The 21,862-nt window shown below is 49.8% G+C and overlaps 10 protein-coding genes across 10 annotated transcripts; 5 read left to right on the forward strand and 5 right to left on the reverse strand.

Annotated features, from left to right (window-relative positions):
* Window positions 1-104: 104 nt before the first annotated feature.
* On the forward strand, window positions 105-503 carry N7509_001299 (uncharacterized protein; the record flags this gene model as incomplete). Its single annotated transcript, XM_056625936.1, has 1 exon — window positions 105-503. One exon carries the CDS (start codon window positions 105-107, stop codon window positions 501-503), a length of 399 nt encoding a protein of 132 aa, XP_056494518.1.
* A 1,824-nt stretch (window positions 504-2,327) lies between these two features.
* Window positions 2,328-4,266, forward strand: N7509_001300 (nucleobase:cation symporter-2 family protein; the record flags this gene model as incomplete). The annotated part of the gene is made up of 4 exons (XM_056625937.1): window positions 2,328-2,419; window positions 2,494-2,660; window positions 2,734-2,913; window positions 2,975-4,266. 4 exons carry the CDS (start codon window positions 2,328-2,330, stop codon window positions 4,264-4,266), a joined length of 1,731 nt encoding a protein of 576 aa, XP_056494519.1.
* Window positions 4,267-4,413: 147 nt separating this feature from the next.
* N7509_001301 (uncharacterized protein) lies at window positions 4,414-4,942 on the reverse strand (the record flags this gene model as incomplete). Its single annotated transcript, XM_056625938.1, has 2 exons — window positions 4,414-4,718; window positions 4,843-4,942. 2 exons carry the CDS (start codon window positions 4,940-4,942, stop codon window positions 4,414-4,416), a joined length of 405 nt encoding a protein of 134 aa, XP_056494520.1.
* A 766-nt stretch (window positions 4,943-5,708) lies between these two features.
* On the reverse strand, window positions 5,709-8,295 carry N7509_001302 (pyridoxal phosphate-dependent transferase; the record flags this gene model as incomplete). The annotated part of the gene is made up of 6 exons (XM_056625939.1): window positions 5,709-5,887; window positions 5,950-6,189; window positions 6,250-6,280; window positions 6,902-6,948; window positions 7,012-7,117; window positions 7,183-8,295. The coding sequence occupies 6 exons, from the start codon at window positions 8,293-8,295 to the stop codon at window positions 5,709-5,711; spliced, it is 1,716 nt and encodes a 571-aa protein (XP_056494521.1).
* Window positions 8,296-10,811: 2,516 nt separating this feature from the next.
* N7509_001303 (MOSC domain protein) lies at window positions 10,812-12,137 on the reverse strand (the record flags this gene model as incomplete). Its single annotated transcript, XM_056625940.1, has 1 exon — window positions 10,812-12,137. One exon carries the CDS (start codon window positions 12,135-12,137, stop codon window positions 10,812-10,814), a length of 1,326 nt encoding a protein of 441 aa, XP_056494522.1.
* A 436-nt stretch (window positions 12,138-12,573) lies between these two features.
* N7509_001304 (uncharacterized protein) lies at window positions 12,574-13,814 on the forward strand (the record flags this gene model as incomplete). The annotated part of the gene is made up of 4 exons (XM_056625941.1): window positions 12,574-12,674; window positions 12,763-12,815; window positions 12,877-13,469; window positions 13,536-13,814. 4 exons carry the CDS (start codon window positions 12,574-12,576, stop codon window positions 13,812-13,814), a joined length of 1,026 nt encoding a protein of 341 aa, XP_056494523.1.
* Window positions 13,815-13,942: 128 nt separating this feature from the next.
* Window positions 13,943-14,950, reverse strand: N7509_001305 (uncharacterized protein; the record flags this gene model as incomplete). The annotated part of the gene is made up of 1 exon (XM_056625942.1): window positions 13,943-14,950. One exon carries the CDS (start codon window positions 14,948-14,950, stop codon window positions 13,943-13,945), a length of 1,008 nt encoding a protein of 335 aa, XP_056494524.1.
* Window positions 14,951-15,864: 914 nt separating this feature from the next.
* pre8 (proteasome core particle subunit alpha 2) lies at window positions 15,865-16,981 on the reverse strand (the record flags this gene model as incomplete). The annotated part of the gene is made up of 3 exons (XM_056625943.1): window positions 15,865-15,994; window positions 16,046-16,631; window positions 16,690-16,981. The coding sequence occupies 3 exons, from the start codon at window positions 16,979-16,981 to the stop codon at window positions 15,865-15,867; spliced, it is 1,008 nt and encodes a 335-aa protein (XP_056494525.1).
* Window positions 16,982-17,625: 644 nt separating this feature from the next.
* Window positions 17,626-20,199, forward strand: N7509_001307 (E3 ubiquitin-protein ligase MARCH; the record flags this gene model as incomplete). Its single annotated transcript, XM_056625944.1, has 5 exons — window positions 17,626-18,369; window positions 18,427-18,543; window positions 19,269-19,629; window positions 19,673-19,898; window positions 20,010-20,199. The coding sequence occupies 5 exons, from the start codon at window positions 17,626-17,628 to the stop codon at window positions 20,197-20,199; spliced, it is 1,638 nt and encodes a 545-aa protein (XP_056494526.1).
* A 1,184-nt stretch (window positions 20,200-21,383) lies between these two features.
* Window positions 21,384-21,671, forward strand: N7509_001308 (uncharacterized protein; the record flags this gene model as incomplete). The annotated part of the gene is made up of 1 exon (XM_056625945.1): window positions 21,384-21,671. The coding sequence occupies one exon, from the start codon at window positions 21,384-21,386 to the stop codon at window positions 21,669-21,671; it is 288 nt and encodes a 95-aa protein (XP_056494527.1).
* Window positions 21,672-21,862: the final 191 nt, after the last annotated feature.

The following is a 21,862-nucleotide window of genomic DNA, read 5'->3' on the forward strand; positions in this document are numbered from 1 at the left end:
TAACAGGGGATACCGGCTGCGATTCCGATTATGATGGAAACGGTATTTGTGACAGCTATTTCTACGACGGAACAGATACATACAGTATTACGGACCCCCAAAACATGGCAACCGACCAGGATAAAATCATGCAGAAACTTATCGGTGGTGAAAGCCCTCTCACGACCGGAAAAATTCTATTTACTTCGGGGTTGCAATGCACGCAGACCTGCGGCTCAAATGGTGGTTGTGCTCCATCCCTGGATTCAAATGACCCTTCTTCCGCCAGCTGCATCAGCACTGCTCGTGTCTGTACCTGGACTTGGGATGAGTACGGACCTTTCCAACCAGGCTGCGCCAACTTGCCAAGTGGTGATGCCGTCCTGCCTCGCTTTGGCGTGGATCCATGTGTGGGCCACGACGAGAGCACCTCTGTACCTTGGTCCTACCTCGGGGGCGGTATCGTGGACAACAACGCCCCTGGGTGGTGGGCAGACCAAGTTGTCTGCCACACGAAATATTGAGCGACTCTTTGATTTCCTTCACACGATACGCGTTCTGTGATTTCGCGGGGTGGTGATGACTGCATCACATTTGTCCTTCGTCTCTCCGGTGATTGCGATCCACATGTCTCACTATGAACTTTGATCTTATGCTTTTTTTTTCATTTGTGGGGCTCTAGCATAAGGAGCCTCATGGTTAATTTGTTTATATAATTAGACGGATTCTTTCCCTTCGTTTATAAAGAATCGATTCGTTTCAATGTTGGCTTGGCCTTCGTTCCAGTGGATGTGGCCGATTGGCCTTTTCGAAGATTTCCCTGACCATACACGTCCGCTGGCATTACCCACTCAATTTAGTAGTAGGGGCCTTGAGATGCATTATAGAGGTTCTTGAAATAGTACTTCTATTTTGGATATTTCATGACCCACAGAGAGCATGAAACATTGGAACGCGGGGAATTGCCAACGCTACTAGTATTTTTTAAAATTTCGAAAACCAGCGGAGCCCTCTGACGCTGATTGATTAGTATATATTCCTTTCTCAGCACCATCTATTAATAGTCACAGTCCAACTTGGGATCTTTACCGGTCGCATGACTATTACTAGTAGTAGTCGGATCTTTGTAAAACTTCGCGTTATTCTCAATGGCAACGTAGAATGATCTAGATTATTCTGCATCATCCTTGTCCCAACCCGCTTCCCAACTTGAAATTCAATTCAATTCTTTTATTCCGAATCTTGCAATCTCATGCTACGTTCTCTATAATACTGCGATCCGTGACACGGAACAAAAACGATTGCTGATGCACCTCTGGATGCTCACAGTTTCGAACTTCAAGAAGGAAGAATTAGGCGAGAGAGACTATTAGCAGGATTGAATTAAATCACTCACTTTAAGAGTCGATATCCTTGTGATTTCGTATCTCAGGCCCTCTCAAAGGACCTTCGCAAGACGAAGACGAGCATCTCCAGGGCCGCAATGACACTCCGCCCAGAGAAAGATGATAAGCCATCGGCGCCTTCCACTGCTTCACGGGGGCCTCCGCCTCTATATAAGCGATCCCCTCGTTTGAAAGATAACCCCCAGATATGCACGATAGCCGATATCAAATGAACCTTGGGAATCTAATCGATCCGCGTGGCGGTAAATGCGGGACCCCCGGTGGAAATCGGGATTATCTGGGGACGAGCGAACCAGAATTGATCTTATTATTTCGAAGGCGTGTTCTGGCCCACTAGTTTGAATAAGCCCCCTGATCCGTATGGTCAATTAGGTGTTGAAATCATGTGTTATGCCATGTGGCGTCTATGTATAAAGTACGGAGTACATGCGACGGGTAGGACATTCCTTATCTTGCCCACTCGGAATCTGAAATGGCACTAAAATCCTTTAGGTTATTTCTCCATCTTATAATTGGCTGTCAGTTAGGCCCGCCGCCCCGCGCAGATAAGCTGGAGGCTACCAATGCGCTTCGAGCAGCGCTTCGAGCAGAGCTCCGTGAGCAGGAGTCAGCGCGATTCAACAGGGGCATATCCCAGCATTCCCATGGACAAACGGAACAAACATGTCCGGTTATGCGATGCTCTTGCTAATAGCAATTTCGCCCCCGGTGCTGCACCGATCGAGTAATGTGATCTTATCACGCCGAGAACGCCCTTCTCCACATTCCTGCTTTAGACTTTGCCAGGTCGGGTGAACTTTCGTTTATTTTTTTCCCTCTCTTTCTTTCGGACTTCGCTTCGCTTCGCGACTTCCTAGGATTGTTCGTCTTCATATATAGCGAGGGCAAATCCGCCTGCTCTGGTTTGGATCCAGATCAAGAACTCCCTCACTTCATTACAAGATGGATGGACCTGACCAGATCGGACCTGATCGCTCGCCGAAACGGACTGTCGCCGATAAGGCAAGACGTCTCGTGAAGACTTTTACCACGAGGTAGCTATACCCTCAAAACTGGCAGTGACCTTCTGGTTTAGCCGTGAGCTCTGCTAATGATACGTTTCGCATAGAGAGGGCCTCCTCGGCGATTATGACTATGCCTACCTTTTTACCCCGCGAATTCCCTTTACCAAGCAAGTGCGCAAATCGGCCCCATTTTTCGGCCTCGACGATCGCGTGCCGGTGGTACTAGCCTTCATTCTGGGGTTACAACATGCGCTTGCAATGTTGGCTGGTGGTGAGTTATGCTCAGTGGCGTCGAATTGACCTTGGCCCAAGCAAATAAGGCGAACAAAGCTGATTGTCGGTAGTTATTTCGCCCCCGATTATGTTGGGCGGCTCAAGTGGCGTTAATTTCGGAGACGACCTGTACCAATACCTCGTATCAACTTCGTTGGTTGTCTCGGGCCTTCTGTCTGCAGTGCAGATGACTCGCTTCCACGTTTATGGGACAAAATACTACATCGGCACGGGCCTGCTGTCGGTCGTCGGTACGACTCCAAGCGCCGCAATCGAGACTAAATGTGCATAAAAAAGGCTAATCATGTATAGGAACCTCCTTCTCCACTATTACCGTCGCTCAGGGCGCCTTTAAGCAAATGTATGCTTCTGGATACTGTCCCACCGACGCGGATGGCAACAAACTGGCATGTCCTCAAGGCTACGGAGCTCTCCTCGGCACGTCTTGCCTTTGTGCGCTACTCGAGATTGGCCTCTCTTTCATGAGCAGTCGGATTCTCGCTAAGGTATTCCCTCCGCTGGTTACTGGGCCTACAGTCCTGTTGATCGGTGCCTCGCTCATCAAATCTGCCATGCAAGATTGGGGCGGTGGCGCGGGGTGTGGCCCTTCACCACGGGCCATGTGTCCCAGTGCTGATGCACCTCATGCGCTGATGTGGGGAAGTCCTGAGTTTATCGGACTGGGCTTCCTGGTCTTCGCTACGATCATCATTTGTGAGCGCTTTGGCCCACCCATCCTCAAGAGTTGCTCTGTTGTCGTCGGTCTGCTGGTCGGATCAATTGTGGCAGCTGCTTGCAATTACTTCGAGGACTCGGGAATTACCGCTGCGCCCATTGTATCTTTCGCATGGGTACACACATTCCCACTTACCATATACCCACCTCTCATCCTGCCGCTTCTCGCGCTGTATATTGTCATCATGATGGAGTCCATTGGTGATATCACGGCGACTTGCGATGTCTCGCGTCTTGAGGTGGAGGGTGCTACATTTGACTCTCGTATCCAGGGTGGTGTTCTGGGAAACGGAATAACATGTTTACTGGCTGGTCTGATGACAATCAGTCCCATGTCTGTCTTTGCCCAGAACAATGGTGTCATCGCTCTTACAAAGTGCGCGAACCGAACTGCTGGGTTCTGCTGTTGCTTCTTCCTGGTTGTTATGGGAGTCTTCTCTAAGTTCGCTGCTGCGCTGGTCTCGATCCCGAAGGCTGTTCTTGGTGGAATGACTGCGTTCTTGTTCAGTTCCGTCGCCATCTCGGGTATTAGAATCATTTCAACCATTGACTTCACCCGTCGCAATCGATTCATCATCACTGCCAGCTTCTCCCTGGGAATGGGAATCACGCTTGTCCCTGAATGGTGGACTTACTTCTTCTCCTACGAAGGCGATAACCATGCTCTGGAGGGTCTCCTTAACGCCGTCAACCTAGTCATGGAAAATGGATTTGCCGTCACTGCTATTCTGGGTGTTATTCTTAATTTGATTATCCCGGAGGAGCCGGATGATCATGACGCTGAGGTTATCACCGCTAACGAGTCTGAACATGCCCAGGTTGAGCCTGGGCCTTCGCATGGCACTACAAAGACGGAGAGTGGCCTCTAATTTGATACTCATGTTACTTTACTGCTGAATGATCCGGATCATTCAATGCACTTATAATTCAACGCGACGATGCGCTCATTTGATCTACTATTTCTACATTATTTCCATCCCTGCTTCTCTGCTTCATTGATAGTCATTGGAAACATCCTAGTTCGTATCCTCAACGGCCTCTTCCAGGGTTGAAACAAAATCACGCTTGTCGCTCGAGCTACATCGGGCGTAACGGTTGTCACATAGGATGCAGCAACGCTTGGTGGGCCACTGTGGAGCACCAGCAGTATCACCACGCTTGACGGTTCCAAACAAAGCTTCTTGCTCGGTCTCGACAGCTTCGCGCTTTCCGTTCTCACTGGCGCCACATCGGGCATAGGGGTTGTCGCAATTAATGCAGCAGCGCTTGGCGGTCTTGAATAGAGCTTCGTACTCAGTTTCAACGGCTTGACGCTTCTCGACTGATGTAGAGCCGCATCGATTATTGTTGTCACAGAGGATGCAGCATCTCTTGGTTGCAATCTAAACAATGAAAAGAGATTAGCATGGATTGCTCGCTTAGCCTAGGCCACATATCTTGAATACAAACCTCATTCGTGAAGTTCACAGATGAAGACACCACAGGGCTAGCGGTGCTGGATAATGCGAAGACCGAGCAGAGGATTGCGATGGCAGAGAAATGCATAATAAATCGGGTCTGGGATGTCAGGTAAGGTTCGGAACAGGATGATGATTCCGTATTTATGGATGCGTCTTGATCAGGTTATATCCTCGACAGCAATATCAAAAGCACATTCTACTGGATCCACCTGTTTCAAAGATTGACAACTGCCAAGACGTTCTATCACACAGACATTTCCCGGTATGGAAAGGGTCCCGCTGTCACGCAGATTCCAGCCAAGATTCCGAGGATTAGTTGGTGAAATTCGCTCCTGAAAAATGCATGTTTGAAATTGGGTCAGCTGCAATGTCGTTTTTAGTACAACGGAAATCTCAAACATGAACGAGTCAATGTGATCAAGTGTCATCGGAATTCGGCTCACCGATTATCAATCAGATAAAGGAAATTGTCTACCTAAAGATCGGCGTCAGTCTCCACTCCATAACCCGTTAAGAGTTCTTAGTGCTTTTCCTCCGAGACATCTTTGTCATTGTCGTACACAATTAGCGGCAAGACCGCTGCGGAGCTTTCATATATGTTTTCTTCAAGATCCCGACATTCTGGACCTCGCTTTGTTTGGACACTTGTGACGATCCACACGGCGGAATAAACCGGATATCAACAGACGCGGAATCAGGCCACCCCTCAACTTCATGTTGCAACAGAGCCGGGAGAATTCATGATAAGCCACAATATTTGAGGATCTGAGTTGAGATTTGTTTCATATTAGCACACATTGTACATCGAGCGGATATTCGACACCTCTTCGTCATATAGTGCCCTGCCTCAGTTATTCTAGCTTTAAGAACGGATCCTCCAGTAGTTGACGAGCAGTCGCTCGTTCTTCTGGATCCCAGGTGAGCATCTTCTTCGCAAATGCTATTAGTTTATTTCTATCCTTTTCGTCCACCAAAGGTAACGTGTCCTCGATCCTCCGATCTGGAATTAGGTCTTCGTGAAGGAATTTCCCTATCACAAAGAGGTTAGTCAAGGCAGAATATGTCAAGGTTAGGGGGAATACCAGTAGATACCATTTACATCAAAGAATGGACCTCCAAACATCTCAAATGCGTTCTCAGATAGCTCACCACCATTCAATCTGATCTTATATGGCCACTGATACATAAGTGCCGAATGCGATTCCTCGATGAACTCGGGTGAAGGCATCCCGAGCAAGGCAATCATTTCTGCTAAATGTGCTTTTGCGGTAGGTTTACCCTCCGAATCCTGAGCTTGTTGGAAAAGCTCTGTTCCTGAGCCATATCCCAAATCTGGCCAAAGTTAGAAAATCGAGTGCCTCTCGCCAGAGTCTGCGTTGTATATGAGCGTACCAAAGTTCCCAGATTCCAGATTTCCGCGTTCCTATTCCAAGGGAATCCAAGCGTGACTTCGGGTGCACGGTATTGATTTGGTTGGATTAGGAAGAAAGATACCTCGTCCCGTCTCTCCGTGGAGTTGCATAGCCGAGCCAAAATCCACGATCCGAGGTATCATGCCCCTCCATGAATCTTTCAGCGGTCCATAAGCATTGCTGCGGTAGAATACATGTTTTCCATTGGCGTCTATTTTGTATTTCGCTGGCTCACTGATATGCCGGTTCATAAATTCGGCGAGCACTGATTCGTCTTCGAAAGGCATTAATATATTCTCTAAAAAGAATGACTGGGGTTATCGTCTCCAGTGTTGTTTTTGGCTCTTTCATCTGAAAGGAGTTTAAAACGGTTTGTTCGTTTGGAAAGTCATGATCAATTGTTCAAAATAATCCCGCCCTATCTATGACTAACTTTGGAAGTCAGGGTATCAACAAGTTGAAATAAACAACCCCCCCCCCCCAAATAGCACGATCTGAATGAACAGTATAGCCTCTAGATGAATGAAAAACTTTATGCAAGAAACCTCCATTTGGATCCAATTCAACAATCCGATTCCCTTCACATTCGAAGTCAGTATATCTCCAAACCCGATTTAAGAAACCGTTCGAACCACATCATCGATCGCCATTGCAACATAACGAACATTAGTCTCGTTCACTAAATCAGTGTCAGCAAAGCCATCCTAGAGAGCCGTATTTGGAGTATTAGATGAACACTTACAACCAGAAATAGAAATCCGCCCAGACTTGAGCATATAAACATGATGCCGTTCCCGGATAGCAAAAACCTGAGTCTCCGATAGCCCAACATATGTAAACATGCCAATCTAAACACATCAGCCACAGTCCCTCAAATCAAACGAGCATAGAGTTAACCTTGGAAGATACTCACCTGTTTAACAACATGCCCCCAATCCCCGGGCGTTCCCAAAGCAACCAACTCCTCAAACAAAGCCTTCCTCATGGACAGAATTCTCGTACTCATCGTATCCAAATCCTCAACCCACCTCGCACGGAGCTCCTTATTCCCCAACACCCTCCGCACAATCTCAGCCCCACCCCTCGGAGCCATAGAATACTCCCCGCGAACGAGATGGCACAGCATCGCGAGAATGTCATCCGAAACGCCCTGAGCAGCAGATGATGAAGAAACAACATGCAAAGCACCAACCCTCTGCCCATAAAGGCCAAAGTTCTTCGAAAAGCTCTGCGCGACAACGAACTCAATACCACCCTCTTCGAAAAATCGTCGTATCGCCCATCCATCTTTACCGACGTTTCCGGACGCAAAGCCCTGATACGCCAGATCGAAGAATGGAATTAGGCCCTTTTCCTTGCAGACATCCAGAATACCCTCCCATTGTTCGCGACTTGGGTCTGCACCGGTAGGGTTGTGCGCACAGGCGTGTAGGACTAGGATGTCGTTTTTGGAACTGGAGGTGCGAAGCGTTTGGAGTGTTTCTTCGTAGTTGAATTCTCCTGTACTGCTGTTGTAGTATGGATATTCTTTTCTAGGAACACCGGCTAGGTCCCAGATCGTGTGGTGATTTGCCCATGTTGGTGCCGGGATCCAGACATTTCCTGGAGAGATATTTCGGGTGAGGAATTCCGCGCCGAGTCGGTTTGCCCCTGTTCCTGAGACGGTTTGGATTGATGTTACCCTGTCCAGGCCACTCTGCGTTGTATCAGCGCAGGGCTGTACAGAGTTAAAGTCAAAGACCAGATCCGCTGCTAATCGGAGGAATTCTCGATCTCCTTGTATGCTCAGGTATTCATGTCGACTGATATCTTGCGCGTTGTAGATTGCCTTTTCGGCATCCTCAACGACGCGCAGAGGCCATGGGTCGCCTTTGTTTGTGCGGTAGACGCCGATTCCCAGGTTTACTTTTTTCGGGTAGGTGTCTTTGATGTAGGAGGCGTTTACGGCGAATGGTTCGTCCGTTGGGATTTGGGGGAGGTTGGTGAAGTGGGAGGGTGATTGGGGTGGTTCGGAAATTGAGCCCATCTTGATTGACCAGATGGACGGTGGTTGGGTGGTGAAGTGAGACGTGATGAGGTATTTTCCAAAAAATTGATTTGATTTTTTCTTTTACTTTTGTCGGATTTTCTATCTGAGAAAAAATCTCCTGCCGGCCTTTTTTATAGATGACGGCTACTTAGAAATACCCGGTCGCAGCCGTGGTCAGCCGTGGAGTGCCGCGCAATCAAGGAGGAAGGCCTTGCGTTGACTTTCCCATACATTAGCCACAACCCTAGCTCAGGCCACATCATTGAGAGCGTCATAGAAGCCTAAATCCTCCCTCCGATAAGGAATCATTGAAAGGCTTGAGAAATCTTGGTCATAATATAGATCGTTTCGCAGGCTGACTCGTGAGTGGTCCCCGTGGGCCAGCAAGATGTTCTTGACACGATTATCAGCAGGGATGAAGTGTCCCTAATTTCAGAACATTGCATTCTGAATAGCTTTCATTTCGGTGTAACTCTTGGATTGTCATTGAGGTGTATCGGGCTGGATCGTCTCCTCGAGCGGCTGCTGGATCTTCACGGCAATGGTGTTCGGACTAATGTGCAAACCAGGAATGTCGGTAGATACGACAAATCCAAATTCTGGCGACAGAACGTGGCGAGTTGCTTCATGGGCAGAAGCGGCAACTTAAAGGTCAACTTGAATTGATTCAATACCAGAATAATGAGAGTTTCAATCCATCCTCGGTGTTCACGGATGCAAATCAGACACTTGAGCTCTGAATTGTTCGTTCCGTCTAAATTTGCCAACCACCAGGTTTCCATTTATCCATATGTCTGCCGCGATTCGACTTCCACTTCGTACCCTCTTAGTCACCGAGTCATTATACTTAGTTCGAGGGTCTCAGATAACAGAGTCGCACACATCTCGGACAAGCCTTCCTGTTAGTCCAAACTCACTCCAAGTCGTATCGAGATCAGTCTTGTCGTTAAGCCGAACTTGATGAGTGATTCCAGTTTGTTAGAGAACTTCCCAATCGACCGTTGCGTGTGACAGACGGTTCGAATAAATCGATGGGTTTGATCTTCCAGCATACTGACTTAAAATCTAGACACGCTCGAGCGAGCTACAACTCAGCGGGTTCCATGTTTCGCGGAATGGATGAATCAATGGTTGAAAGAAAGATAAGTGGGTTGAGAGACATGGTGAAGTAGCCTGCGGCTAGATTCATTAAGCTGTTGACAGACGCCATGGTCAAGGAGACGCGTTTCTTCATTTTCATAGAGCCTCCAAGGCTCTGCGAATAACTATAATGGGCCTTCCGTTCTAGGGGACTCTGCTTGTGCTTGCTGAATCTTTGCGGCTTCTGTGAAGTTGGAAGAATCCGTTTTTTTGAGCAATATTTGCACCTATAGGGCGAGTTAGCCTATTTCCTATGTACCCGACAGAATTGGATCCCACCTTAACTCGTTCGTAGCATTACTTGGCAGATGTCAAGTAGTAGCATGTCGGAAGGCTCGCAGCTCGGGCAGGCGAATAGTGCAGTCCCAAATCGACATAATTCGGGAATTTCCCTGTGCATGAAGACGTGTCCAACCCGGCGTAGGTATGACGTCTATATCACCCATTCCGGACCGGATGTATGCGAGATGGGGATGGACATAGAAATGAGAGACGGCGCTGATAGTGAGTATACCAGCGAGGACGGGACGGAGAGTAAATACGGAACTTGTCCGCGAGAAGCTGGACGAAGCTGTCGCCCATTCACGCCCACAATATACGGATCCTACTGGCAAGGACAGTGGAGGAATTGTTTGGCGATCGATCACCATGGATAGTTGTGATTGTGTAAAGTTCAAGTTCAAGTCCGCAGAGAGTTTAAGGTATAAATAAATAAATAAATCATGGAATGTAAACAAACCCGGTTCTCCACTTGTGGGATGCACCTTCCCCAGAGTCAGTCTTTTTTGCGTTGGAAAGAGCAGGAGAGCAGGAAGGAGCCATGCACACGTCAACTCATCGTCACCTGGGCAGTGCTTGCTACCTTCCTCTGCGACAATTAGATACTGATACTACTAGTACTTGTAGTACATGCACCGAGTGGTGGGAGCGGACTGGATGATGTATGGTGATTATGGAGGGTGATGATTGGGGGAAAAGCCCTGAGAGGAATAGCTACTACTTAATACTACTTCTAATAGTATCAAAGGACAAATGCAACATGAAAGCTACAAAGCCGTAAAGCAGCATGGGCTGACAAAGCCGCAGCAGACCTGAGGCCCTACCTTAGGGCCTCAGTAGCACTCTTTGGGTGGTGTTTTGGTGTTTGGGTCCCTCGGCGATAGTCCCGCCTGAATTGCGTAGATGCAGGCCGCCAGCGAGCACTTCTCAACTTTTCCTAGCTAGTAATTAGCTCTTCATGGATACACGCGCTCGTCAATATGTAGTACGACACCAGCAATTCAAGTTATCTTAAGTTGAGACATTGATATCATAATTGTGATAGTACAAGTTTGATCGAAATAGCGGAGAAATTCTATAATACATTTTGACTTTTATACACCTTCCATCGGACCTCCACACACCCCCTCACACCCCCTCAACCTTCTCCCGGGAGCCAACATCTTAATATACCGATGAGCCCCCGTCTCCAAAACACCCACCTCATCACCAACTCTAATCACAAACTCCGGCAACGCTGGAACAAGCTGCATACCAAGACAAGCATTCGTTCGATCACCATCATCAATCCTCCGATAACCCTTAAGCGTCTTATCCGGCTCAACCGAATGCCTCAATCCAGTATCCGGATCAACATTCGGCAATCGACACCGCACAGTCCGACAAGCAGCATGAATTTCCACGCCCGCGATATCGAGTCTTTTCCAATGATCTTCGGCAAAAGCCTCAGGACCCTGAATAATGATATTAGCGCGGAAGCGCGAGATGCTTAGATTTGGGATTGCGTAGGCGCATCGTCTCGCGACGTCGTGGTGACTGGACATGTTTAGTAAATGGATTGGGTAGGCGTCTGCAAAGGCGGTGGTTGGTTGGAAACCTATTTCTTCGGCTCGGGGTGCGTTGCGGTAGATTTGGCGGGTGTGCGTTGTGCTTGAGCGGAAGAGGGTTAGTGGACTGGTTGCTGGTTCGAAGCCGAGGTATTTGTGTAATGTTGCCGGGAGATGGATGCCGTAGTCGTGGGCTAGTGGTTTATCTTTCCAGATTTTGACAGGTGTTAGGGGGTAGTTCATGCCGCTGCTACTGTCCTCTGGTGGGTGGAGGGGCACGCGGAATGTACGTCGGGTAGAGAGAACTCCGGTAGACATTGCGATTCTCATGAATAGACCGGCTGGACCTGCCAGTGCGATGCGTGGGTAAGAGATGAGCATCACACCTTGCGATTTCACCTCTGGAAGGGAGGGATCGTAGTCTGGCGCCGAGGGGCATGGAATCCAGATCTCCGGATGAATGAGAGCCATTCGTTGGAAGCCCGCGTTTCGGAGAGTGCGGGTGTTCCATCCCTCAGGGCCATTTTCAGCGAGAACGAATTGGCGGTCGAATTTGAGGCCGGTTGGTACGACATCGGATTGGGAGAGTTCGATGCCTCCGCATGATTTGAGCGGATAGGTGAAAAGGGCTTTCACGCGCCAGGAGGGTTGGCCGCCCTCTCTCTGGGTCCTTGGGACTCCCTGGCTGTATTTGGGGTCGAATTCATCGTGGAGATTGCTCTCGCCTTCTGCTAGGCCGAGTCGGCGACATCCTCGAGGGGGACTCGGCCGAGGGCGTAGCAGTAGCCACAGTGGGAGGGAGCAGAGCAGGAGGAGCAGCGGTGAAAGGAGAGTGAGGGAGAGTGAATTGTCCTCCATGACTTCCCCCGACATCTCCTCGATCAGATCAAATCAGATCAGATTACAGGAAAGAGTCCATCTGATGTAAAAAGCTCGGACTTGGTCAGGGCGATCTCTGCAAGGCTCGCGGACCCACAACGCCCTTTTTTCCCCGACAACCGCCTTGTGGAAGTGTGGGACTGGACAGGAACAGGACAGGAACAGGAACAGGAACAGGAAGGAGAATCCATGAATTGAATATGCGAAAGAGACCGGACGGTTGATGTTGATGTTTGAAGATGAGTCTCAATCAGGACTTTCTCGGCTTGGACCAAGACACACGTGAGTTCCTTCCTCACACCTCCTCTTCCACTCCATCAACACTTCCACTCACATCCCACAGAACCAGTCGTCTCCATCTCTGCATTGCAGTCTCTCAATGCATCAGCAACAACTGCTTCCCCGATTTCTACCGGATTAACACGTCTCGATGAGGCTTTGGCCCTGGATGACTCGAATTGCGGGGGGGATCCTGCGCGGCAAAGTCACCGAGATATTTGGCCCACCAGGCGCGGGCAAGACTTCTCTCGCGTGAGTATTTCATCGCAATGAACAAACCCATTCAATTCCATCCTATTACATTTCAATCCACCTCAATGAATTGAACTAACATCCCCAGACTAAATGTAGCATCTCACGCCCTCCGCGACGGCGGCAAAGTCGTCTGGATCGGTACATTTCCATCCATCAGAACAACACTGATACTGATACTAATACTCACATCGCATAACAGACACGGGCCCACCCCTGCCCACCCCCCGTCTAACCTCAATCCCAGAAGAAGATCTACAAAAGATAATCTACTTCCGAGCCCCAACACTCCCCCATCTCCTCGCCCTACTAATGCGACCCCCAACCAACTTCCCACCAGAAGGAACAACCCTCATCGTGATAGACTCGGTCTCCTCACATTTCCCAGTTTATTTCCCCAACGCAGCAGACCTAAAAGAACAACTGTCAACGGGCAAATTATCCGATAAAGCCCAGCTGCAGTGGTTGCTGAATCGGAAATGGAACGTTGCTAGTGATCTCGCGACGCATTTATTCCGCCTCGCAACGTCAAGGCATACCAGCAGCAATGCCAATGCCAATGCCAACGGCATAGCTATCCTTGCCATTAATCAGGCACATACGAAAATTAAGAATCAGCCTCGTGCAACTCTTCACCCGATTCTTTCCGGCGGTGCGTGGGAACCGACCATCCATACGAGATTGGTGGTTTATCGCGATTTACCGGATGCCAGGTTCGTGGAGATTACCAAGAAGGCTGGGAGGACTTTGACGGTTCGGGTTCCGGAGATGATTGTTTCTTTTTCGGTTGGTGAGGTATGTGCAGTGCGAGTGAGTGAGGCTGTCTTTTTGCGTTTTCTTACTGACATCGTTATGTGCCAGGGTGGAGTGGATGAGATTGGTCCTGAAGAGGAGGTCCTGCGACAATCGCAATCGCCTATTCTTCCTCGGGTTGAGATTGATACGCCAAGTCGGAAGCGGAAGGCTGAAGATGAGATTGCTGATAGTCAGGATGAGGATTCTGAGGCGGAGTTTCAGTGGGATGAGTTGTTGGATGAGGGGGAGGGGGAGGGGGAAGCTGAGCATAAGGACCAGGGCCAGGTGCAAGACCAGGTGCAAGACCAGGTGCAAGAGGATGAAGATACTGCCTCCCAAGCATGATCATGAGCAGAAACACATTACTACTCGATACGAGCCACGCAGCTGAACCTTCAAGATATACTAGTCATTCCATATATTTTGTTTCTGATAACTCATCTCATGGCACACTATGATGATGTCGTCCCGACTCAGCAAACCCTTTCCCTTCCCCCAACAACCCTCGCAAGATCCGGCGCAGCAAGAAAGTCCTTCGCCTCAGACACACACTGCGCTTCACCATCCACCTGCCTCTCGCCCCCAACACCACCACCAGAGCCATTCTCATTCTCATGCTCATGCTCAGTCTGCCTCGTAAACGAACAAAGCGGGAAAGTATCCGCAATAGCAATTGAAACCGGATGTCTAGACCCCTGAATCAAATCAACCAATTTCCCCAAAACAGCAAATTCCAGCTTCAACTTAAGCGAGTAAATAAACCCCTTCAGCGTGATCTGCACCGCGTACAAATTCGCATACTCAAGACTAAGCAGTAACAAATCCATCGCCATAATTGCACAATTTATCCCGATGAGTTGGTACATAATTGACCGACTATCCGGACGAGTTGCCGCGTCTGCACCGAGACGAAGTAATTTCACCGTTTCAATCACGTACAGTGTTGATAGGAGACCCTCTTGCATTGTGAAGCCGGTTAATTGGACTTTCTCCATTATATTGTACCCGTTTACCCAGGACATTTTGTCGACGTGGACTATATTTGCGCCATAGGTTAGGACGGTCGTGGGCACGTGGAGGAGGAAGAAATTCGCCACGATGAGCCACCATATTCGTCGGAGGAGTCTCTCGTCACGGAGGACGAGATGAAGGCGTGAATATAGAACCACAGATTGTCCGGTTACCATTGTCCACCAGCCGATTGTGAGGACGGTGACGGAGAGGACTGAGTCGGCGCGGGTGAAGAATTTCATGAGAAATCCGATTGAGTAGGGGACTACGCCTAGTGTGCCGGATATGAGAAGGGACCAGAAGTAGAGACCGCGCCAGCGTCGGAAGGTTGACGGGACGAGGACGACTAGTTCGGCGATGTTGTACCAGGATAGGCCGATGAAGGTTACTAGGGTCATTTGGAGCATGTCGCCTTCTGAGGCTAGGGCGCCGGATATTCCGTTCATGAGGTTTTTCGCTGTGTCGGTCATGATTGTGGTGATGGGAGTCTGGGTGTGTGGTGTGGTTTGGGGTAGCTCGTTGAGCTGGTCATCCCGTTTGGTAGAGGTACATTGCTTGTGAGATGTGGTAGTGATGTGATGGTATGATGGGAGGAGGAATAGATGAAGAAGAACAAATCAAGTGAAAGTGAAAGGGCGAGGGGTGAAGAGGGCAGTAGAAAAAGAAAAGAGCGGCGCAGTGGTGGAAGAGAGAGAGAGTTGTAGTACAGACTGGCCGCCAGCAAGAAAGATGCAACGCAACGAAACGCGGCAGGCCAGCGCAAGGCTTGCCTTGCAATCGAGTCACGGTCTAAGCACTGCGATCACGTTCATTAGGACTGAACTGGACCGGGCTGGGCTTGTTTGCTCGGTTCGCTGTGTGTTCAATTTCTTCTTCGCCCTCATTGGTATGCATTGGGGCCAAAACCCGGGGTAGCGTGTAGATCCGACGCCATTTTAATAGCGCGGGAGTGGTACCATTGGACCAAAATAGCGCGAACTCCAAGGGGGACGAGGTGAAACAGGAAAGTCCCAGCCGAGATGTCTAGCGTTAAGACTAGGCTTGGTGAACCAGGGAGTCGGGTTGGTGAGAAGGATGAGTAGGATGAGGTGGGTGAGGTGGTGCAGCGACAAGATGAAAGATAAAGGGAGGTGGTGAAGGTGAAGGTGAAAGGAAGTGGCAGAAGCAGCTGAGCGTGGAAGTAACACGCTGCCACCCGCGGTGGTCAGCCATACAATGAAGTGTGCTGTGAAGTGGTGCAGTGCAATACTAGTAAAAGGGGTGTTTGAGACGTCGTTTGGTTTCAAGTTGTCTATTTGACTACGGTAAAGTAAGTTTGGTGCTGGGTCTGAGTACTCCGTACACCGTTGGGTTGCAGTAGGTCATTCGGTCTAGTCATCTTGTCCTAGTCTTCTCTCATAGATTGGTCAGGTAGTCCTCGATTTGCTCCTTGGTCAACTTTCGGAACCTCGGGGCCTGCGAATCCTCCACTCCTTCGTAGCCCAGCAAGTGATCTGCCGGTGGGCCAACAATACCTAGAAACTGTTAGTACTCTGTTTCTCGCATCCCAATTGCATCCCACTCACCAATCTCTATTGTGTCCCCATTCATCTCTCCCCTCAATGGTCTCCTTAAGCGTCAAAAGCGCAATATGGATCGCATCTTCCAGCTCCAGACCCTCCGTGTAGCGCTTCTCCAAGAAGGTCTTGGCACTGGTCGCGTGTTTGCCAATGGCAGTCGCCTTCCACGGGTAATAGCTGCCGCTAGGATCAACCTGGTACAGACTCGGGCCGCCCTTCAAGATACCGCCCGTCTTGCCAGAAGGCTTCTCCTTGTCGTCGGACTCAACTTCAGGCTCGACGCCCTCGTCCCAGCCCGCAACGAGCAGACTGACTCCGTACGGCCGCACACCTCCGGACTGGGTAGCCTCCTGCACGACTCGCGCCACGTCCTGCACCAGTATACGTGTGGGCGGGTACTCGTTGTACACCCGCTTGTAACCTGTGTGCGAGACCTTGCGCGCCTTGTCGACGAGAACCCGGTAGTCGGGGCCCATGCCGGCGTACACCATCCCGATGTCTGGGGTGATCAGGGAGATCTTGGAGAGGGAAGGCGGGTCGATGAGGGGGGAGGAGGATTTCTTTTCGGTGGCGAGGACGATGCCGTTGGTTGCTGGGTAAGTTGGTTAGTGGGTGATGGGGGCGAGGGAGTGGTGTAGATAGATAGATACCTTTGATGCCCAGGGCGGTGACACCCTGGTTAACGGCGTTCAAGGCATATTCTGGTGAGGTTCCAAGGTTAGCGATGGCGATCTCCTGGCGAGAGGTTCGGGATGACAATGGAGATAGATGGGTTGGGTGTCGGTGGTCGGTGGTTGGGAGCTGTCTTACCGATTTGCACCAGCTTTCCGCTGTTGATGGGTTAGCGGGCGGAGACAGGAATGGATGGAGGGGGGTGGGGATGGTGCAAGGGCCGTACCTGGGGGAAAAGGTTGTCAGGGAGAATGAATATCGGTCCGCCATGATGTGCAATTGAAGTCAAGACAATACCAGGGAGAGGAGGGAAGAGGGAGATGGGGGGAGAAGGGAGCTGTAGGCGTAGGCAGAACGGGTGACGTTAGCTCGCGGAGCTCAGAGCAGTCAGGTAACGTGACCAGTATCTACGAGTATAGCATGTGCGTACTATTACAATTAGTACACTCTACAGTATTCTGATTCAGGGGTTATTAGTATGTCAGATTGATTCGTTTTTTTGGGAATAGATGGGTTTTAACATATTCTGAAAGCCGGGTTTGAATTATTGGAACTTTCAAGAATGGATCCAACTGGTGCGAAATGGATATATAAACGGAAGCTACTCTAGTTAAATGCCCGGTAGTGTAAATTTTGTCAGCAGTTATGTTTACTTCCACCTCATCTAACACCTCATTCATGCTACTAATTACTCAAATATACCAACAATTAATTCAGATCAAACAGAAAAATACTAGTATTTTGTTTTTGTAAACACTTTTATTGTTCGTTCATCCATTCATGCTGGAGCTCATCCACCCCACGTGACTAGGCGGTCAAGGTCGGCTGTCCACTTGTCTTTTCTTTCTTCTCACTTCTTCCTCTTCCTCTCTTTGTCTCCAGGGCTAACATTCTCACTATGCTCGCTGCCCTCCATGCAGTCCAGCTATGAGTCGGAGAAGCCGGATGCTGCTGGTCAGCATCACCCACAGCACCACCCTCAACCAGAGCCAGAGCCGAAGCCAGAGCCAGAGCCAGAGCACCAACAGAGCTATCCTCCCCGCGTCTGCCGCATCTGCCTAGAGACTGTTTTGCCAACCTTGCAACCGTCCGAGTTTTTACAAAAGCCTCGCGTCGTATATCTCTCCGAGGACCCGGAACTAGGTCGCCTGCTCCGCCCATGCAAATGCAAAGGCTCCTCGCGTTATGTCCACGAGGGCTGTCTGCAAACATGGCGTCACGCTGACCCCCGGTATGGTCGTCGCAATTTCTGGCAGTGTCCCACCTGCGGCTTTCAGTACCGCTTGGAACGATTGACCTGGGCTCGATGGATCAGTAGTACAAGCACGCAGATCTTCCTGACCATAACCATCTTGTTTTTGACCGTTTTCATCCTTGGTTTTGTTGCTGACCCCATCATTGATTTCTACCTCGGCCCCCTGGATGATATTCCCCTGGACGTTGACATTGACTTTGACGACGAGAATGCCTCATGGCTGGAACATATCGTCAAAGGGATGGCCTCTTTGGGTCTACTCTCATTCATTCGGGTCGCTTTCACCATGTCGCCTTGGTGGGGTGCCCGCAGCATTGCCGGCGGTCGTTCTACCAATGGTCGAGATCGGGTGCGCTCGTTGAACTGGCTTTTCGTTGTGATGGGAATCGTCAGCTTCTTATGGGTATGCAGTGATGCTTGCTAGCTCTGCCCTGGAGTCATTCTTGCTAACATTTTGCAGGCTGTCTACAAAGGTGTTCGATCATGGACCAAGCGGTCTCTTGAACGCGCCGGCGAACGTGTCATGGATGTGCCTCTCCCCGATGACGAGGAAGAAGAACCTGGCCCAATGCCCAATGTAAAATCCGATCCAAATCCAAACCCAGGACCAGAACCAGAACGAGAACCAGAATCTCAACCTCCTCCCTCGCCATTCCACGCCGCAATGGCGCATGAGGCTACTGCCACCTCTTCATTTGTATCAGATCGCACTACTTTAAGTTGCCGTGCTCCTTTTCAATGACACGTCGATTAGTCACTGTGCGAAGATCGACCCTGATCTTCTTAACTCGTGATGCTGTCTGAGAAACAGTGGGTTGACGCCGGGGACGTCTTGTTCCTTGTCGACCCCTGTTTTATACACCAGACTGACATCGCGGGGAAGGCGGGCCCCATTCCTCGATTCATCAGCTACGTTGGGCCTTAATCGGCTTTTAATATTTTTTATATTCTTCACGCAGCTGAGATGTGTTGGACTGGCACATATCTATTATCCACTATTACAATTTAGCATGTTCACCCCTGCGGTGCTTTCCAATTCATTAAATTTATACTCCTATTTTATCCACTTCTTCTCTTCTCCTTTGTTTTCCCCCAGCAAAACTCTCCGCACAATTTTCTTCTTTCCACCCTTTCCAGTTCTTTTCTCTTGGTTTCTTGATCCCACATCTTGACTCTAAACCTTAATCGAGGTGGCCGATCCTCTGCCGTTATCTCTCTTTGCCCTGACCGAGAGTAGCTAAGCTTTGACTCGGACAGCGACTCATCGACCGAGTGGCCCAGCCTGTCTGCTACTACCCCTAGCCAGAGGTCCACCTGGACCCCGACGCAAGCGCCAGCAGCGATGGCCTGGTACTAGCGAGCAGCAGCATCGCCAACCTTCCCCGCGGGCCATTCCGGACTGCCGCTCAAGCGAAGGAGCCCTTCCCTATTTTCAAGGAGGAAGACATCGAGGCTCATACCGCGATGGAACAATCGTTGCAGGCAGCTTTTGCGGCGGCTGCCCGAGCAGAAACTCGACGAAGCATCGTGGAGCTGGTCATTCAGGCTCCGGCTGTCCTGGATGATACTAAGGGCGAGATCCTGAATGCTATGGAAGGCCTGTCAACCCCTCCATCTCACTCACCAAACCCGGAAGTGCTTCATGGCGCTGGCAAATTTGGTCGTTTGTCTCGACTACGCTTTTTTCCCCCTCCCCCCCGATAGAGCCGTGACCATCGAGCTGGACGCCGTTGAGATCATATACGTTATGCTCCCGTACATGGAGAGAATGGCGATCCGAGTTCAAGATCTGGTCGAAGCAACAGACTGGGTCGGTGCAATCCACGCCACTATTGTCGAGGTCGCAGAGATGGACACCGTCCTCGCGTCCATTGACCAAGAGGAGCCGTTCGACCTCATGAAATACCAGATGATGGCGAACGTTGTAGAGAAGTATGTTCCTCACTTCCCAACATCCCCCTGTCAGTAATCCTGAGTTATTCATTAATCCGTAACTGCAACCCTGGCAAACCGCGCCGTGCCAAACAATACCTCATCGCCAAGTACAGAGTTGTTCGACGTGTTCATCTTGGAGCCATTCTCTCACGCTGAGAAGCTCGCCAGACCCGGTATGACTAGGGAAGTTCGTGCACTCGTCTTCGACCACGTCGATTCCATCCGGAAAACGATGCAGGGCACCAAATTCACCTACGCCCTCTACCATGAGAAGCTGGTGACTCTCAAGGAAATGTAGTACTTCCCCTCTATCGATATGCCGACTGGCATGGAACTCGATATTGAAGTTGAGTTCGCCCAGTTCTGTGACCGGCCCCGAGTGCCCAGCCAGGTATAGGCATGCTGGCAAGATCGAAATGGTAGGGCGTGGAATCTTCTGGAAGAGAGTGGATGGGCCAGCGATCGACAATACCGATGTGGAGTTCAAGCACTTTGAGGACTGGATCTGAGTACCCAGGAATTCTGCTGGCTGAGTTCACGGAGATCTTTGACGTCTGGACTCACGAGCCACCCATTTTGGGCAGAGGACGCTTCGATAGCTGGGTGCGCCTCCCATGTGGATTTCAACATGCTCATCGTGCTTCTTTGGGCGAGTCTCTTATACCCCACGCAGGAATTCTGTCATTTCTTTATCAGGAGCAACGCCTGGACACGACAAAAGATCAAGGGAGACCCTGCGATCCCTCCTACGTCGACTTTGACTCCTTTCAACACAGCTTTGGTTCTCAAGCGTGCTGCAGGCGCATACTTGCCAGGCCCTATACTGTTGCCGCTTGTGCTATATCTGTCATCTTCCAGGTGTCAGAGTACTACCAAGACTTGAAGATGTTGCTTTTTACCCAGCAACCTTCTCTACGCTTTGCTATCTTACACCTTTCTCGGTTTTTATATTCCCTGATTTCGTCATTGAATATTACCTTCGAAATGATCATTCGTGACAACTTTCAGAGCAGCCACGAGTGCTGAAACGCGCCGAAACATCCTCGAGCTAGTGATTCAGTCACCGACGGCCCTGGATGTTGCCAAAGACGAGATAAAGTAGCATATTTCTAATATTCACTAAATATTAATCAGTTTCCAAGATTGGCATGTCGACCCCTATAATGCCTTCCATTTGACTTAATTTATATTTCTTCCTTTTTTTGTCTTCTCTACTTTAGTCTCGTTTGCTATTTTCATAATGCCTTCTCCACGCGCTATCTTATTCCTTCTTGCTTGTTTTACTTTCTCTCCTTTCTATCTTCACGCTTTTCTCCTACCCTCACACGTCAAGTTTTTACCTTTATGATTTTCTCCTACCTTCATGTTCTTCTAACTTGACACTTTTCTGCTACCTTTACGCTTTTCTACCTACCTGCTTTGATGCTATCCTACTACCGTTTTATCTAAATTGCTGAACACCAGCAGCCTTCGCTTCATGCGATGATCCGGGAGCAACTTACGCTCAACCCAGAGAGCGAGCCTGCGAGCCCTCGTTCCTCAATGCAAAGCAACTACCCACGCATGTCTGCAGTCAGCTTCTACCTCCCCGATGTCCACACCGCTCCAAATTCGAGCAATACGAGCATCGGTCGTGATGATATCATCCCAGTGACCAGCAACAGCCCAAACTCAAGCAATACAAGTATTGGAAGCGATGACCTTATCCTAGCGGCCAGAAACAGCAACGTCGCGCGCAGTCCAACCCGCAAATTAGCCGAAGAGAAATAACCATTCCCGGACTTCGATCAGGAAGATAGGAGCAACGCCCATACCGTTCGAGAGCGAGCATACCAGGAGGCGTTCTCAGCTTTAGCACGTGCACAAATTCGCGAGAAGGACGTCGAGCCGGCTATTCAGGGTACCACTCGTTCTAAGTGCCGGCAAGAAAGAGGCAGTGAACAGCATGAAGTTTCTTCTCG

This window comes from Penicillium cosmopolitanum (assembly GCF_028827165.1).
Source record: "Penicillium cosmopolitanum strain IBT 29677 chromosome Unknown utg000003l:1.0-3747932.0:1.0-3751027.0, whole genome shotgun sequence".
NCBI classification, from domain to species: domain Eukaryota; kingdom Fungi; phylum Ascomycota; class Eurotiomycetes; order Eurotiales; family Aspergillaceae; genus Penicillium; species Penicillium cosmopolitanum.